The sequence below is a fragment of the Mya arenaria genome, chromosome 15 (genome assembly GCF_026914265.1).
Source record: "Mya arenaria isolate MELC-2E11 chromosome 15, ASM2691426v1".
NCBI classification, from domain to species: domain Eukaryota; kingdom Metazoa; phylum Mollusca; class Bivalvia; order Myida; family Myidae; genus Mya; species Mya arenaria.
Genome location: NC_069136.1, coordinates 4938657 through 4959107, shown reverse-complemented (window position 1 = coordinate 4959107; position 20451 = coordinate 4938657). Strand labels below are relative to the sequence as shown.

The following is a 20451-nucleotide window of genomic DNA, read 5'->3' as shown; positions in this document are numbered from 1 at the left end:
GAACAGCAAAAAACTAAACCCCTTTGATGCACATTTTCATATGCTCGTTAACATTCGTGTACAGTGTTGTGGCTCTGGATTGTATGCTTTATAAGATATCATTTAACTGACTTTATGGCCATAGCTGTGCACCAAAACACATATGACCGTAACTGCACAACTTCGCATGTCAAGCTTTGTGACACATATATTTTTGACATCACGCGCAACACACGATTGCATTGTTTATAGCCTATTTTTAAGATAAAGGCCGTAAGGCAAAAAAATTTTTTGTTTCCACTATATATGGCACTATAAAAAATAAAAAGGTAGGAAAGAATCATTGCGTATATCTAAACATCTATTCATCTATTCACTTAACAGAACTCAGCTGAAAACAAATCGTTTTTATGTCCAGTTTGCATTTCATAATTATACACGATGATTTAAATGTACGAGACATAACAATAATAATCAAGTGAAGATATGAATATTGAATAACATAAACATGTTTTCTTTTCAGGTCAGAATGCGGGTAATATCAAAACAGTATCATACTTGTATGAACAGAAAAGTTGTCCAATCTTGAACATATTTATAATATCTGCTCTATATAAATTATTAACTTATCAGAGAGGCCTATTGACAATTGCTCTATAATATTAATTTTATCTCTATCGGAGTTTTTGTGGTCACGAGAGTTATGAATGAAACTGCGTAAAAATGCGTGACATGCCACAAGATCCATTCGGAACTCCTCTGCCATTTTTTTTATCGAAATCAACCTCGGATGTATGCCGGTACATCAGTTGAAGTAGTTCGAAAGTTTTAAATCATATCATAAATTAAATGAATGTGTTTATGAGCTGTATTTATTTATCTAAGTTTAAATTGATTGCAAGCGAAGTGTATTTTTGCAAACGTAATTAAGATTTCCAAGAGTAAAGTCATAAAGTTTTACTGCTAAATAAAATTACTACGCGATCTACTTGCAGCGGACTTAAACGTACCGCTTTTTGAGTATGTAAACCGTCCAAATACATCCGAGGTTGTTTTCGATAAAAATGGCCGAAAATGGTTTTAGTTTCAAGCTGTACTCTCACAGATTGACACTTTTGATTGTTGCTTTATTTTATTGCCTCGAAAGCAGCTGAATTCAGCACCAATGCCTTCAATCCAGCCATATACGATCACTTGCAATATAACACATCTCAAGTATTTTGAAGACTGCCTAAAGCTCTTTTTTCATAAAGCGCGAGTAACGCTTTTGGCCATTAAACATCTTTCGAAAGTAAACATAAAAAACTGATCTGATATTTTGCCAAAAGGCTGGTTTCCAGACATTTACGCAAAAATTGGCTATTTACTAGACAAAAAAGTCAATCTGTGAGTGAGAAGTTGGTGTCCGGGATACATATCTGCGCTAGGGTTAGCTCAACGAGACTGAAAAGGCTGCCTGGATTCAACCTTGGTCGATTTACTCCGTATCAACCTCATAGAACCTGTTTTGTTGTGGTCCCAGAGACAGTCAGGAGCAAAACAAACAAACTACTTTGTTTTAAAAGAAGTTTTGGCAAGAAATGAATGGCATTTTACTATTTCCGGCATATCTTCACTATGCAATGCATATTTTGTCCGTATGATCAAAATATGCCATTTCCTGGTGATCACAACTTTCTCCAAATAAAAAGTATGTTGACGGTCGTCCGCATCCCTACGACCACGCAAAATGCCCAAGTTTTATGAAAATTTGTCTACGATAACTTGAAAAGTGTGTAAGGATGTTTCATTTCATGCTTAAATTGTCATTTGTGTCCATATTATATTGAAAAACCTCGAAGAATGACATTTTGGGTCAAAAACGACTTAAAATTACAGACGCCCAGGCGCTTGTATGGGAGACGATGAAACTTGGTTGCATTTTGTTAACAGACGCACAGGCGCTTGGATGGGAGAAAATGAAACTTGCATTTTGTTAGTACTTTGTATGCCGATAATAGGCCAAGAGTATTTGATAAAAGTTCAAAGGTCGAAGTTCACTTACCCGCCATGATGCCGAAACTGAAGTAGAGGAAGTAGAGATTTGGCGCCGCCAGACTGAGGACAAAGCCAGCCGACGCTATAATGGACCCCGCTATAGTGCACGCCCGACATCCGTACTTGTTTGTCAATATACTCGCCAGAGGACCTAGAAGAAACAATACAGGTGATTTATGTCCCCCCTTTAACACATTATCGCGCACTGTGAAGCGAGAATCGTGCTGCAAAGTTCCGGAGACGGTTCTGGAAACGTTTATTTTTGCCCAGGGAAGGCAGGTGTTCAGCTTTGGCTCACTTTAAATACAATTTAAAGCCTATCTTTGGAACACGGGGAATGTGATTCGTCGCATGTTGGATTTATCTGAGATATTGAGAACATTCCGGCTCTGAACCGAGTGAATTCAACGAGTAAGATGAAGTGTTTTTCGATTTTCATGCATTATTTAGTTTTATTTTCAACTCGTATCACAGCAACAGCAAAATATTCGCTCCGTTTTTTATTCTTAATGACTGGTTTAACTAAATGCAGGCCAAAGTTTATGGTAGCAATTGTGTTACCGGTGCTAAGGTTGTACAATACAGCATAATAGATAGAACGGTTATCAATGATATACCCTGTTAACTATTTATCGGTCATCTGTTCTTAAGTATAATTATGGAAAACCCACAGAGAATAGGCTGCTCACTTGTTGGGAATTAAACACGCTTAACACAAAATTCCTATAAAAACTCTGTTATATAAATATTTTCCTGTGCAAGTCGTTTCATGCCATACGAGGCCCTGGAATTAGTGTCACCTCACGGTATGCTTCTTTCCGTTGGTGGTTTTTCATTTCCGATGTTTCTTGCCATAACATGACAGATATCATCGGACAGATATGCAGACAGACATAATAACATGCAACATGCAGACATGTTACGGACGCTTAGCCGCTTCCATAACAATTGTAACATATTCTGCACCCAATGAAACTTAACAGTAACAAATACCATAATATACACATAGGTTGACCATGCCGTTGCTACATACGGTGCTACAAGATGTTCATTGTTGTTAAGAACAACCAAGTTTGAACAATCGATACAGTTCAATCTGTCTTAATCAAAGCTCGTTTTTTAATTGGAATTACTAGTATGAATATTAAATAAAAGGTTTCTTATCGCAAGCAAAACATCTTGTCCGTAATTATTCAGTGGTTTTGCAGATACGTGATATTAGATAGTAGACAGATAGACAGATACACATACAATCTAGAAAAGCCCTGTCTTCGCAAACTGATGTCTTCCCTTAAACGGGAGCTTAGTTAAAGAGGGATGATATTGATGGAGGGGTCAATCTAGTTTTAACAATATTTCTTCGTAAGTCTGGACAAATGCATTATTTGAGTAAACAAGGGGGGAAAATTATGCAATTTTGTGCACCAGAGTTATGAATCTTGCAAAATGCACTACTTCACATCACTACCTATCTATGATCCAAGTTTCAAAGAAATCGAATTACTTTAAGTAGTTTTTGAGTTAGTTTTTCCACAAAGTTTGCGCTAAAACAAATAAACAAGGGGAGATAACCCTACAATTGAGTTCCCAAGATGTATAAATCTTACAAGTTGCAAAATTAACATTGTTATCTATCTATGTATTACTTTCCTGCAAATGCTTCAAGCATTTTTGAGTACTTGCCTAGACAAAGTTTGCATTATTAAGAATAATCAAGGGGAACTCAATTGTAGGGTTATCTCTACATCATCTGAATCATGCGATGAAGTGCCCCAGAGTTATCATTCTTGCAAGGTACAGAACTTAACATGACTACCTATCTATGCTCCAAGTTGAAATCAATTCCTTCCAGAGTAAATGCCACTACCAAACATTAATTATCGAAAAATGAACCAGGGAAGATAACTCTGAAAGACAGTGACACAGAGCTATCATTTTTGTAGGGCACACACATTGACATTGCTATCCATCACTGTACCAAGGTTTTATCAACTGCTTCAAGAAGTTTTTGAGTAAGTGATTGGAAAAAGTTTGAATTATAAAAAATGAACCAGTGAAGCTAACTTTGCAATAAAATGCCACATAGTTATAAGATATCTCCAATACTAGAGTCGAACCAACACGAAGTCGAACCAACACGAAGTCGTGCAAACATGAGGTCATACCAACAAACAGCTGTTCAAACACGAAATCGTACCATTATGTTATAACATGAAATCGTAAAAACATGAAATCGTACCAAAACCAAGTCGTACCAACATGAAGTCGTACCTTATTTGGTGAAGTCGTCCCAGATAATTTGAATTTGTTACATATTAAATCACTACCGATTATTAGCTTTAAGACAACATATTTGGCCAGTTAAGTTGTGAACATGTGGTGAATAATTTCAGAAAATGTCAGAGATTTGTTTTCAAGCTAAAAACAGAAAGGACTGTTGACGGATCGACTTTTCCAAATATGATAAGACTTTGCGCTTGTACGGGTTCGTTCTGGTATACGACTGGACCTGTACCCCTCCAGGGAATCGTTGTACACTCTAGTAATTAGACGCCGAATGACGCCTTACATCTTCGACTGTAATTCATGATAAACGAAAACCTCTGTGCCCGTTCTAAACCAAAAAAGTACTTAAAAAGACATCAACCATTTTGTTATAAAATCTGTTTTGTTGACAGAAACCCTACAATCGTACACCAATGATGCGTCTCTAAATCCCCACGAGAATCTTTAATATTCATATAGGATAAAAGCCACGGCCATTATTATATACGCTTCACTTATTTCATACATAATTTATAATTGAAAACTATTAAAACGATCGGTTAAATAAAAGAGCAATCGAAATGTATCACTAAAACCTTAACCCTGTACATCTAAATCGACCGTTCGTTGACATCTAACAAGAATAATATCAAAGAAGCTTTACAAGCCGCTTCTTCATACATGAAAAGGATATATTATAGAACATATGTCATCAAAAGTCAATGCCTACTTAAAAGAAACGTACTTTCGCTGCTTGAAGTCGAAAAAACACATCAGTGACATCAGTGATCGACTCGATAATCAAAATACCAAGAACGAATTTCGAGGTGGTTGGTCACTAAGTAACTAAACGTATTTAGAATGACATGATGCGTCTTTCGTTCTTCAGTAACTGTGGACATTTTGAATGTCATAGTTCGACTGCCGAGCTAATTCATAATATAGCTACTGCAGACAATTAGAATGACAAAGTTCGACTGTCGACCTGGTTCGCCGTTAAGTTACTGCAGACATTTTGAATGCCATAGTTCGACTGTCAAGCTAGTTCATCATTTAGTTACTGCAGACATTTTGGATAACATAGTTCGACCGCCGAGCTAGTTCATCATTAAGTTACTGCAGATATTTTGAATGCCATAGTTAGACTGTCGAGCTGTCAACCTGGTTCGTCGTTAGGTGACTGCAGAGATTTTGAATGTCATAGTTCGACTTCCGAGCTAGTTCGTCATTTAGTTACTGCAGACATTTAGAATGTCATAGTTCGACTGCCGAGCTAGTTCATCATTTAGTTACTGCAGACATTTTGAATGTCATAGTTCGTCTGCCGAGCTAGTTCATCATTTAGTTACTGCAGACATTTTGTATGACACAGTTCGACTACCCAGCTTGTTCGTCATTCAGTGTCCGTAGACATGTTCGAAAGTCGAGCTGTATACTTTTAGAATGACAAAGTTCAAATTTATTTTGTTTAATGCCGAGCCGGTCTTTTCCTGTAAGTGATGAAGTATACTGTATAAATGTGAGTCTTCATATTCTATTGTTGATATAAATCAATACTATTATTCAGGCAAATACTGAAACGTATTTAAATGCAATGCGCATGCAGAATGAAATTTTCATTCGAGGGTTCACCAAAAGTATCATTTGTAAAAAAACAACATACATATATTCAACTTTGCGATTTCACACAACACCTCTATTGGAATATATTGGTCAAGACGTTATCTACAAAACATGACCATTTCGTAAAAATTGATGGAATAATGAAAAGTACTGTTTAATTTTGAAGAAGTATATCTCAAATTCACTGGCAAGTATTTGTACTGTGTAATGAAATAAGAAACTTGGTCATCATATAAAGAATCAAAGTTCAATGCCAATTCAAAGCATGTCAACGAATTGCTGGCTGATATGTATGGTGCTTTATATTTGACGATGATGAAAAACATAAATAAGTTAAAGGTATACACAGCTTGTCAATTGAGTATAAAAGATGTCCACCGTAATGAACTACCAAAACATCGTTGGTTATCATGTACATGTATGTTATTGCTGTGAAGGAGATGGCAGAAGGAGATTGACGATATATGGTTTGATGTTTCGCTTTTGACTTTAGTATTTCAGAAAGCAGTAAATTTATTATTCTGACTAAGAATTGGAATTTAGAAAGTGCATTTTCCTGTAATATGGTAATTCATAAGCGTATGAAATAAGGGATGGGATATTTATGGATAAAAGAGATATTTTTTTTCTAAAACTATGCGCGATTTTAAACACTGGCTAGAATAAAACTGTTTAAGGTGGCATACATTGTGTGATTTCGCACACGTATCTATAGTGGTTTGCATGATATTTACCACTTTTTGAAGAACCCTCGCTATAGTAAATGTTACATCGTACTCACCATGTAAGAATTATTGGTAGGCGGAATCGCTAGGCAGAATTATAGTTATACACAAATAGTTCCAGACAAACCAACGGCAACGTCAAGAAGATGTGCAGAATACAAGAATACCGTGACCGCAAAACTATTCTCTGTCACTATGAGTTATATGAAAGAAAGTGGTTTATGCAGCCTGACATGTTCACGTGCTAGACTGATATGTTCACGTGCAGCCTGATATGTTCACGTGCTAGACTGATATTAGTAAACGTCATTAGTTGCCCAGATAGCAGATACTGATTTGGAAAGGGAATAATTATAACAAGGACTGGGATGCCGATCCATCTTTACACGTTCCATTATAATGACAAATTTTGAGATTCTTCATCAGGCTAATGTTGTAGGAATAATTTTCATTTTTAAAGCTGCATTCTTTTAAATTGACCGTTTGACATTTTCTTTTACATGTATTTTGTCTTGGAATGAGCCATGTTTTGCATAAATGTGTGGAGACCAGTGAAATAAGACTGCTGACAAAATATAAGATAACAGTTTTTCGTAATTATGCTAAAAAAATAATGTTTTATGGCTATAAGCGATACTAAGGCTTTAAGAAAAATAAGTTTCCAAACAATTGAGGTCTTTTGAATTGAAGGCATTGATGGCTAAATCTTTTTTTCTCAGACTTTAAAAAACCCAACCCTGTTAATCTGTGAGAGTGCAGCTTTAAGGCAGATCCAACCGATCACATAAATATTTCAAAACAACAAGCACAAGTGCACGAACAAACGAATTATAGCACACGGAAATATTATATACAAAAAGGTATAGCTATGAAAAAGATACTGAACAGCACTTGCCGGATGTATATCTTAATGGATACAATTGCCGGCAATATCTACTTAAACCTTGAGTATTTCATGACGGATTGCAAAACATGTGACCTCATTGGATCAAATTCTGCAAATCTACTAGTGGTTTAAGTGAGGTAGGAAGGGGGGGGGGCATACCCGGCGTCCCCATCCTCACATCACTCAAATCGTCCAAGCGAACTTTTAATGTCAATAAAGTATAGATATATAATGAACCAGAACGTATTATTTCTTCGAAAGGACCCCAAAATTCGTTATCTTTTGTTCACCATATATTTTTCGGTCGTTGGGGAGGGGGGAGAATGTAACCCAATTGACGCCCCAGTTAAGCCTAAGCCTGGATCAACACATGTAAGCTCTGCCACTGCTTGTCACAAACCAATTCTTTTTTTACAAGCTGATGGTAAATTGTGTTGGCATATAATGCTTCAATTAACGTAAACAACCTTTTTATTGATGTTGGCATTAAAGCAAATTCTTTGCATAGTTGTTTTTTTTTTCAAAAAAATGTGCACATTTGAACAACAGTTAGTTCTGAAAAAATAACTTCGGCCATATGCTTTGTAAAGGTCAAAAGGACAGGGAACTTACCGACGCTTAAGGTAACTCCAGGCACCAACGATCCAACCCACGCCGTCTCGCCCTTCCCGCCTTTGTAATAATCAAGAAATTCGATGTAGAAAATGCCGAATGAATACACAATGCCATCAGCTATCACATGGATGATAAATGACGCCAAGACCACCATCCATCCCCACCCCCCGTCCGGCGGGGGAATCCTATCATCGTCCTCCTCGGACTGTTTCTGTAACTTGTCGGTAGACTTCGGCGAACTTTGATTTGTGTCGCCGTTTTCCGTCGACTTCCCGTTTGCCGTTTTCTCCCTTCCACCACCTCCCATTGTTTTAATTCAAGTCTCTCATTACCAAAGTATGAGCCCTGAAAAAAACAGATAAGAAAGACAAATAAATACGTGAGTGTAACAAATTGGGCGATTACGTTGCGTTGCCGACCTCAACCGGAAGGCAACTGAGCTTGATCAATTGAATTTATACTGACTACGTACACTTATGTTTTTAACGTTATACAGAGAAGGAGAAGTGAGTGCACACAAAGTTAGAAACATACTGTATTTAGTATTAAACATATTTTTGAAAGTTTATTGCCAAAAACATCTAGACAAAAGTGCCGATGGGATATACATTGTATAATTACGAAGCATTAGTAAACATAGTCAATGTACAATGCTTTCAAATAAGCAACTGCACAACTATGACTCCAGCAAATCATGCGAACAAACGATATACCATCACTATAGTTACATTTAAGCGTGAAGTAGTCAATGGTGACAATATTACCCGTAACGCAATCAATATTTCTCTCTTAATTCCATTCCTTAATGTAATAGTTGGCTACCATGAAGTAAAAACTTAATGATTTAGAATGGGCGGAGTGAGCGTTGCGAACCTTTCAACATCAAGTTGAGCGTAGTACTTTATTATTGCCTATCTGCAAATTCATTGGCTAATAATGTAGGTTGTATTCTAAACATATAAATAGCAAGGTTTCTGTTTACAATAATAATTTGCGATTTAAATACTGCAGTAATTTCAGATGCGGTATAATAATGTCTTTAAGCATAACTTTCTTAGATCTTTATACAACTGACATTCAAAAATTAAATAAAATTCATCTTCTAACATAACATGCAAGATATTTTTGTTGAGGTATTGCTACTGGCCTGTGCCATATACCATATGTGCAGATACTCTTATTGTCGACAAAGCAGTCCTATATTTTACTATAATAACATCTGACAAATAATACTGAAGTTTAAAATATACAAGGCTTTTGTTTTCTTTTCTTGGTGCCTCGAGGAAACACTTCTTGCAAGCGGCTGTATGGCTTTCGTGAATAAGAATTAACGCACTGAAGTTAAACATATACATAAGGCTTCTGTTTTCTTTTCTTGAGGCCTCGATGATCCATTCTTGGCGGCTGTATGGATTTCGTAAATAACAATTAATACAGGCTCGAAGGTGGATTAAGGTGCAATTGAAGTGAGACTTCAAAATATGAAAGCTTTTTTAAACATAGAGTTAACAGAAAAATATTTGTTTGCAAGTTTTAGAATACCAATCTTATGAGAACTTGACAACGCACGATGTGTAATATCCACAGGTGGCCGTCACATAGCGTGGGCATTTTAAGTTTAGCCCTTCAGTCCGATGATATTGTGTAAGATCAAATAATATATGATAAGATCAAGTAAGATCTTTAAGTCTTTATTTAACGGTGGTTACATCCAAACAGAGTAACATAAGCTTTGAGCTATTGTACGACAAAACAGGATTATCCAATTAGAAACAAACAAACATCCTTGAAAAAGAGAAGTAGTATTAAAGCATGCATCACAAGAAAACAATTAAGTTGATTAAAACATAATGACATGTCATAGAAACTCTTAGTAAATTGATATAAGGTAAAATTATACTACAGAACCTTTATAGACTCAACATTTAGCATACTAAAAGGAATAATATGCAAATCTACACAAAATATCAAAGACAAAAAGTCATTAGGCAAAGCTTCAGTAACTAATAATCTCAAATATATAAAAAATAGTGTAGTATGTGGTAATAATAAAAACATCAATGAATATCCCCGAGTTTTATAAATATATATATATTAATGATATTCTTTTCAAGTACAACTCTTTAAATTTTATTGAAATATCATATTATTACTTTTTACAATAAATAACAATATCAAAGGACTGATAAAAGGGCCATACTTTAGAGTCAAGCTATTGGACGAATACCTGTGGTAATATCAATGAATTCTCGAGCGAACACCGCACTGGTAGCATTCACTTTGATAACTAACCGATAAGATTCAACGCTTGACATTTCTGTTCAGACACTTTTTAATGCTTGCATTTTTGTGTGGTCCAATGACAATCGTGGATTTTCTGATAATTAATTTCACGTAGTTAATTTCTGGAAATTGCACCAACGCACACCAAAGAAGTTCAAGTTTAACGATCTACGGTAAAGAGAGCAGGCTATCCCGGCCCGAGTTACGCCCGCTCTATTTTCTGTAGGTGTCTTTAATAACATATGTTTGGTCCTCCTCTCAATTTATACCCAAGTGCTGTTTTTGTATTGACAAGTAGGTTGCAGATGAAATATTTGTGTTATTGATGGGCTCAACATTAATTGTTGATAATTGTTGATAACAAAGGTATTCAACATTTTTTTCAACATAAACATCTTTACATACAACAACTTTAATATGTTAGAAAATTAAATAAAATGTAAGAAAAAAACAAGAGAAGATAATCCTGTATGTACTTAAAAACGATTATTTTCAAAATATTACACATAATCTGTTGGCAATATAAATGCATATCTGGATTATCAAAATACTTTAAAAGAAATGCTCTTCGAGAGGCGACAAATTTATAAAGATTGTCCTTGATTTATGCCAGACTCGAATAAGACTCGTAAATCTGTGTCAAAATCATGATAACATTTCGAGTACCGGCCTAAAAGTGTTATCATACCCTATTGACGCAATCAAGTAGGATTTAATATACCGGGTATATGAGGGTCAACAGGCGTGTTATCATTCTTAAAAAACTTTCCTTACGGCCGAAAACTAGGTAAGGGAAAATTATCAGCCAACTTTGACCTATAGTGACCGTAATTTGTATTATAAATATAATGAATAGAGAAAACAGAATAGAGGTAATAACTATTTAACAAGTAACATTTATAAATACACTTAATATTGGTCTTCATTTGATCTAAGAACGATGTAGCTAATCGGATCGCGTGCTATAAATAACGGACCTATACAGTGAATTAAGACAGTTATGAATGAGCATAGGATTGACTTAGTTTGTATATTGAATACCTCCAGAATCGAGTGCAAGCACGTTCAAAGTAGTGCACAAAGTTTCGCCCAATCTAACAAACCACAAACCTGAAGCCGCCACTGCATTTAAATCATACCAGTATGATAAATTATGGGGGTAACACGTGGGTGCTCGATACTCCTAGCTAAAATACCAGAATTGTCAATGAAAACACCGACTGTATGGAAAAGTAAGATAAGATGTTCTGATCAGATTTAGTAGAAATACCAAGTAACGTTCTAAGATCACCATGATTGGTGTTTTCAGTGGAATCCAACGCGGGATGTCATAAATAATTAGTTACATTTGGTCGTGTTTAAGCATTTCCAATCGGTCATTAGTTGTTCTAGATATCGGACAAGTCTTCATACCGAAATGTTGTTCCGCAGTTGTAAAAGAATCAGTATCAGTAAAAGTATCCTTGTTTTCTTCTATAGATACTTGTATAAAACAAACAGTTTCTTTATATTTAAACTGTTTGTGACTAGTAACATTGACCTTTGACTTTCAAATGTCACAAGTAATCTTCTTTTAGCTAACCAACTACCACTAAGAACTCATTGTCGTGGCAAATTGTATCGAAGCGTCTGTGTAGTGAGGTTTCAAAACAAACTTAACGGACGGGTGTAAATGACAAATTTTAGGGGGGGGGGGGGCGGGGTGCGCGGGTTAACCCCCCCCTCCCCCCACGCTAGGGCCTTGGGTTAGGGTAGGGTATAGAAAAAAATTAAAATTTAAAAAAAACACCACGTCATTGAACAAGCTGACGCCGCTGTACCAGGAGGTTATGGATGCTTATTTGACGGTTGTGATAATTAGCGAGGGTACAATGTTTTTGAAACGCAATAATTATTTTATAACATTCAACAAGATGGCAAAGTAAAGCCGGAAATTAGCTGCATTTGCTGTAGCTGCAGTGTCCGCTGGCGAAACCCCTTTCTTACATTTCAATATAGTTTCTCCGTTCCTGTCGTTTTACAAACAATATCGTCACTGTTTGTCCCTACACTGCGTGAGACTGTTAACAGGCATAGAAAATACAACAAAATTAGCCACCCTGTTAAGCCCGCTATCCATCACAATGGTATTTAAGACAGCTACTTAAGGCGTGTGTAAAATACTGCACAGGTCATATTTTCTATCTATAAGAACACGATGGTACCTGTTCGAGATATCACCAGCTGTCTCAAGATTTGTTAATGTTTATTTTGAAAAGATTGAGATGATCTAATTAAGTTGTTTTCTAATACATGTTTTATGAACATAAACATGTTTTGAAGTTCTTTATCTCATTTTCAGACAGACATACATACAAACATACATACAGACAGACAGGGAGACAGACAGACAGACAGACAGACAGACAGTTTCAACAACTTATGCTATCACGATATATTATTATGAAACAACCGAAAAAATGGTCATACATTAAGAAAGTGTTAATGTCAACAATACACTACTGCTATGTTTGTTTTACAATATCACTAGGTTATCCATGAATAAAAAACAGAAGCAAATCTGTCAAGAAAGACCTTGTTTTTGAAGGCCTTGAAAATAGTTTACGTCCTAGTTATTTTTTTGTGAAAAAAAATCTTGCAAAGATGAATGAAATAAAAGCGTTTGATTAAAAATAAAAATAAATCTAGAAATGAAAGAATATAGCGAAAGTGGCCGGGGGAGCAATTAACGGTTGTTGGCTGGGGTTGTCGTGTTAAGTTGGTGATGGGGGATGGACGAAAAGCAGATACGGTAGGGCCTGGAAAATGGGGGTGGGGGCAGATAACGGTAGTACACGATAGGGCTTGGAAGGGGGTACAACAGATACGGTAGAATCTGGGAGATGTGGGGGGTGGCAAATACGGTAGGGTCTGGGAAAGTGGGGGGGGGGGGGGGCACCAGAACAGTAGTGTCTTGGAAGGGGGGGAGAAGATACGGTAAGGTCTGGGAGGTTGGGGGAGAGAAGATACGGTAGGGTTTGGAAAAGGAGGGTAGATACGGTAAGGTCTGGGAGTAGGGGCGGGTGGCAGATACGGTAGGGTCTGGGAGGCGGGGGGGCGGGGAGCAGTTACGGTAAGGTCTGGGAGGGGGTGCGGGGAGCAGATACGGTAAGGTCTGGGAGGTGGGGCCGGGTAGTAGATACGGTAGGGTCTGGGAGATGGTTGACGGAGTAGAGGTAGATATGTTTGTGACTTTACTGTAGGACAACACTGTTAATGTACATTTATCTTAAGTGATTTTAAAAAGTTCAATAGGACTCATCCCATATAACCAACGACGTACATCAGCACAGAGAAGAGTTCATAATGACTTATCGGCTTTACTATGCAAGTTCACGTCTGAGCAAGTAAAACTAATTATCTGATAGCCGGGTAAGAAGTTGTTCACAATTATATACATGTGCAAAGATGCGATGAAAACTGGTTGTTTTAAATATAATCAGGCTTTAGTCAGCTTTCAATGGTAGTCAGTTTAATAGTGTTGGCTGATGACTGCATATAAGTATCGAACCAGTCACCCACCAGTCATGGTTGATAATGTCAGAAAGCTTTACGACAATACTAAAATATCACCTTAACCACGATTCAAGATTCAACTTATTTATTAAGTAACTTAAACACAAAGTGTTCCTCGTTACACGATAGGTATAATACGTTCAATTAAACATATATACAACGAAAACATAATGGGTTTGAAATCTCAGACATAACCGCACCTATTATATTAGACTTCAATTTATATGTAATACATGTCCTCAGTGATACACTACCTCCAGACGGGTGGGTGATATCTAATTAATAAAGAACATGTTAGAATCAAACATGGCCTTAACGCAGTGCATGCACTGTGGTTTAAAACAAGTTGATCACTTATGAACAAAGCTCCAACCGGGTGTTTTAAGTACAACAATAACACTGATGCTGAATTCATGGTCCATGCATGTTACATCGATTTCCACTACTTTGTGTTTCCCATCCAGTGTTATCACCTTTGTATGATGGTTAACATCGATCTAACACAAGCAAGTATCATCAATAATTACCATAATATTGCAACAGCAATTATACACATATATACTGGAAACATGAAAGTTAACTTTACATCAATAACAACAAAGACATGGACACAAACAGAAACATGACATTTATGTATAGCGTATGCATAATCAAAATGCAATTGGGCGGATCTCATTTAATTGTAATTATGACCAGCGTTTCGATTCTTAGATCAAAAACAGAAAGGAAACGAAAAGGATTGATTCGATTAGACCCTAGTAAACAGTCATTGTTTCATTTTAAGTAACGTCTCATAATTTGTTGCAATTACGATCAATAAGGTTAAACTGGAAAACTGATCTGCCAGTAAAATCACGAATATAATTTATATATGTGCCATTTTGTTAAATTTTCGGTAAACATTTAACCGAATAAATAATCACAACGTTCATAATACTTAACAGTTTCCTTTTCAAACATATCGTAAAACATATCGTAAAACGATAGTTGAATTATTTAATGAGATAAAAACATGTTTTCGTATAACGTGACTATGTTAATGCTGTTTACATATCTGAACTTCAGGTTTAATATTTTCTATTTTATTTGGCAGTAGATAAACGATTAAAATAACCATTTCATTTCCCCAAAATATTTAAATTTATGCAAATTGTTTAAACAACATGTATATACATGCAATTGTTGTTTTAATACGATATTACTTTTCCGTTAGAAATAATTGCGTAGCATTAAGCAATTAATATTCTTGAATGTAAACAAAGAGAAATATGTAAACACGCTTGTTAAACCAAGTATAAGCGTTCATAATAATTTCTACCAATAATCATTGTTGAAAAAGACTATTTCTAACCTTAGATTCCGTTATTATTCCTTTGATCAACACACACACTACCAAATTCATCAAAATTCACACAATTGTCAAAAACAGCTGATCCGATGCTGCTGGTTTGTTCACGTGACTCTATTGTCATGTGACTTTGTATGACCTAATAATTCTATTAATAGAATTGCTTCTAAGGGAATCAACTCTATCAAAGATATAATAATAATAGTATGCAAAATAGATTCCCTTGAAATTAATTCGAGGATTGGTCCGACCCTGTCTTTGATGTCATTATGCCAGTCAATTGTAACCACGCCCCCCCCCCGTCCCCAGGTCCCGGGGTTTACCGGGGTAAGCGAGGGAAATTGGTCGTGCTTCAACCTTTAAGGTGGCCCCGCAGTGCCGAGTGAGTGCGGCGGTTTGTTTTTCAGCTGAAAATAGCGGGGAATGGGCTGTACCCAGGATGTCCGAGGGGTGCGGGGGCCTTTTTGGCGGGGATTTTAGGAGAGCGTTCCCGCAGGAAGGGTATTTGACCCGTGATTGGATGGACCGGATGTCAAAGTCCCCGCTATTCCCCGGACATAGGGGGCGTGGTTACAATTGTCTGGTGCATCATTCTCGAAAATATTTGCAAGAATTATATTTATTGTACATTCGGAGCTCCTCGGCCATTTTTTCAAAAACAACCTCGGATGTATATGGACGGTTTACATACTTAAAAAGTGGTACGTTTAAGTCCGCTGCAAATAGATCGCGTAGTAATCTTATTTAGAAGTTAAAATTTATGGCTTAACTCTTGGGAATCGTAATTATGTTTGCAATAATACACTTCACTGGCAATCAATTTAAACTGAGAGCAATGAATACAACTCTTAAACACTACATTTAATTAATGCTTTTATTTAAAAAAAATACGGACTACTTCAACAGTTGTACCGGCATACATCCGAGGTTGTTTTTGAAAAAAATGGCCGAGGAGTTCCGAATGATTTATTGTAATGGAACCCCGGTGTGTGAGTTGTAGGTGCATGCGGACTGGTTACGACACCTCGATCTAGATTCTACTCTTGGTCTAGGAAGGGCAGTTGGGCGTGAAAAATAACTGAGATGATTTCTTTTCAGTCTTGATTTTTTCTTACACTAACATATTATTCAAATTATAATGTAATGTAAACGAAAACATGTACAACTATTGTGTTTCTTTGCCGGCACCTTGCAACTTTGACGAGTTCACTTATAAATATGGAGACTGAAGTTTCATGCAGTTAATCTGAAAATTTAAAACGATAGCCAGTCAATATCAATTTGAAACAAACAATATAAAATATAGAAACTATTAATAACTAAATCAATTTAATACAATTTCATCCCATTTTGAGCTCCAAAAAAGTGTAAGTCATGTTAGTTTTTAGCATACTGCACCGACAGAATGTAACCCTGGTAAGAGCTACCCTGATTCTTAAACCGTCTAACAGTGGTTTAATGCTAATGAACTCCTGCTGTGGTGTCATATGACCGGTATTTTGAGTGACAATTAACCTAAAATATATTCTTCAACTCTTCCAAAAGGTTCACTCCTACCAACGGTCTAGCATAAAATAACTTTGAGTTATTGCATTTTAACAATTTTAGAAAATGCCTCAAAATGCAGGAATTTTAGGCATGCTATAATGCGGAAACACAATTCTACAATAGGACAAAAGTTATAAATTTAAATAATAAAGTACAGTTCATAGAAGTTTCATATTAATATCATGTCGTTATTTAAACATAAATTTCTTGACATAACAGAATGTCAAATAAGTAGAAAAAACTAGCATAAATTTAAATAACTATATATTTATGAGAAAATTTGATCAACAATAATAGGAAAGTGTGAAAAGATGGCACAATATGCATGTACATGTAGTATATGTAATATAAACCGAAGGAGGTGGGAGGTAAAAAAAACATTACATTACTATAGTCGCAAAATGGACGGTATCATTCGTGATAAAGATATGTGTCATACTCATACAAGCAGAAAAATAATGCGTACTTCGAACACGTCACACAAGTAAACAATATCATGGTTAAACGCAAACTCTAAGTCTAAATAGATCTGCATACACCGAAAAGATGTGGACTTTGTTCAAAAACGTATCCAAGATTGTATAAATTAAAGTTATGCAGCTTGATCGAGACACGTTAACATACTTATATGATAGTAGTCTTTCATACGTCTTCAAATTGTCCACCGCACACCAGTCATAAGCTGTGGCGTTACTGAAAGTAGTCTTTCATACGTCTTCAAATTGTCCACCGCCCACCAGTCATAGGCTGTGGCGTTACTGATAGTAGTCTTTCATACGTCTTCAAATTGTCCACCGCCCACCAGTCATAGGCTGTGGCGTTACTGATAGTAGTCTTTCATACGTCTTCAAATTGTCCACCGCCCACCAGTCATAGGCTGTGGCGTTACTGATAATAGTCTTTCATACGTCTTCAAATTGTCCACCGCCCACCAGTCATAGGCTGTGGCGTTGCTTTTGTTTTAGGTGTGTTATTGGTAAAATATAAATAACAATATGGAAATAATTCCATATTATAACACATAAATTCGAAGCGATATATTTGGAGCTGCCTTTTCTCTATGCTTGTCTCGTATATATATATTTGGTTTCTAATCAACCTACTACATGTTATCAAATATATCAAAATGATATATATATATATATATATATATATATATATATATATATATATATATATATATATATATATATATACGTGTGTGTGTGTGTGTGTGTGTGTGTGTGTACGTGTGCGCCTGTGCGCGTTCGTGTGTGGCGAACTTAGTATGCAACCCATTTCATGGCAAATACAAAAAATGGGTCTAATGTTTTTGCAATGAGGTTGTAAATGCACCATGTGATAAAATAGGATTTTTTTATAGAATATTGGTGTTACATAATAATATTGTTATCAGTTATCCGTAGAGATGTTGTGTAATGATATCTCTAGCTGAACTAAGCTTGTCTGAATACTTTATTAATCAAACATGTCATATGTGTGGCCACTGTTCAAATCATTGGTTAAGAAAAAAATACAAGATCAATTTTCATAGAATTGGACTGCAATTGTTGATATCTCTTCTAAACGCTTAATGTATAAAATGTACAAAACGTAATCTTGTTTTGTAAAGCATCTAATTTGTATTACCTAGAAACTAGCTTTAATTAGCTCAAGGGGGATTATCGCATCATTGCGAACAGCAACCAATCATTTAAGTCAAAATGAAGACATAAATTGTTATTATAACATTTCTCTCATCGACCACATTCACTCAAGAATCAGTGGGTTGGTTGGTTGGTTGGTTGGTTGGTGAAGTTTACGCAAAGATATATTTACAAGATATTAATGTCTTATTTCCGTTAAACTGGTCGAAAAAAAAACATGATATTGTCATAGCTTTGGTGGTGTCCGCTTGGTCGGACAACAGCTTTAGTCTGGACTCAAATAAGGCCAATGTGTTTAAAAACTTTAAATTGTTAATATGAAACTTGGTACATAGGTTGCAATAGACGACGCACACATGTGTATCAACACTCATAACGCCGGCTTTAATTTGTTGATCATTGTTTGACTGGATAAGATTATAAGTATCTTCCATGGCCGAGAGTGTAAGATAGGTTCATTCCGACCCGAGCGTAAGGTGTTTTGCGGAAATGAGGTTTACCGAGTTTCCGCAAAACACCCTGCGCGAGGGTCGGGATCAACCTATCTTACACGAGCGGCTATGGTAGATGCTTTTTCTCCCACCTCAGTTAAACAAAATTAAGTAAATATGTTGTTTTTTTGCTGGAACTCTTTTGTGCTAAGTGAAAATAATTGCGTACGGATATGCGATAATTCGTGGTTGTCATGGATATTAGCGCAGTGATTCCGAGTATATAAATTATGGTCTGATCGGTCTTTAAATAGTTCTAAGAAGAGTGAAGCATTATTTCTTGAAAGGTGCGTGAAAACTGTTTTCTGGTGACATTTGAAGCGAGAAATAATTAACTAGCGTTCGAAATATTGCCACAAGACAAGGTTTCCATGATGCGCTACAGACGACAGTCTTCAACAAGGGAGGTAATTACAATGTGGTGACCATTAAAAGAAGTTCCATACGGGCATTTTATCTTCGCCCGTGGGCAAGATAAGAATTTCTAGCATGGTTAAATTAATGGATCTACTTATCTGAGGTGGGAGAAACATTGTTGTTCGATCTGTTGAAGGTATACAACACTCATCTAGTTTATAATCGATAGTATATATTATGGACTTATACATTGGACAAACAGATGGACCTTCATTTAAACATAAAAAGGTACAGCTGTAGTTGAATGATTTGTGTTGAACATCTGATCTGAAAGATAGCCAGTTTAATATGACGGGGAGATTTTGGAAATGTTTCTGCTGAATTTCCCTTTATGTTTTGACGAATATGCTTTAATTTCCTTTTTCTAAACTTTTAGTTTCTGGTCAAATTTGTATGCCGACTGAAAGGAAGTGTTTCGGGTGTTTTGATGTCTTTCATTTCCCTCGTGTTCACACAAGTGTTGTCTCGCATCACATAGAGGCAACTTATCCAAATGTCCACGTTATCGCCAAGTTATTCAAACTGTTCGCCCCCTTTTCAATGACCTTGATACAGTTGGTTTACCTACTGATGGAGTGTTATTACATCTTTGGTGTTATGTTTCAGTTTAAAAGTTTACTTCTGTATTTTGGCCAACATGTGTTTAAATGAAATTATATATTGTCATATTTAACAGACTGATGCCAACTTATAGTATTGTAAACATTCACTGGTAATAACATGCAAGGGAATTTAACGTCTTAAAACAATGTAACATATATCACATTTTCACTAATGTGGACATTCTACTCTCTCCCATGCCTTGCAGTTAATCAAAAAAAGAAGAATCCCTTTAAACTTGTCAATGAAATTTCCTTTCTGTTTTCAACATATTCGGCGTATTTGACACAAATAATCATCTATTATGTCCCCAAAATGGCATTAACATAAAAATGAAACACTGATTTTCTCTGTTATATTCATTGCTTTCATATGGTCCAACTCGCCCCAGGGGTTCGGGTGAATTTAGAGCTAAACACAGGTTCTTCCAATG

At 36.1% G+C, this 20451-nt stretch overlaps 1 protein-coding gene across 1 annotated transcript in view; it reads right to left on the bottom strand.

Moving 5' to 3' along the window:
• The window catches only part of LOC128219913 (monocarboxylate transporter 12-like), a 28179-nt gene extending 12740 nt beyond the window's left edge, over positions 1 to 15439 (bottom strand). Inside the window, exons 1-3 of the mRNA XM_052928080.1 lie at positions 15320 to 15439; positions 8128 to 8475; positions 2024 to 2167 (exon numbers count right to left, since the gene is read on the bottom strand). Coding sequence (XP_052784040.1) covers positions 2024 to 2167; positions 8128 to 8437 — 454 coding nt within the window. The 5' untranslated portion in view covers positions 8438 to 8475; positions 15320 to 15439. The remainder of the gene's footprint in view (positions 1 to 2023; positions 2168 to 8127; positions 8476 to 15319) is intronic.
• Positions 15440 to 20451: the final 5012 nt, after the last annotated feature.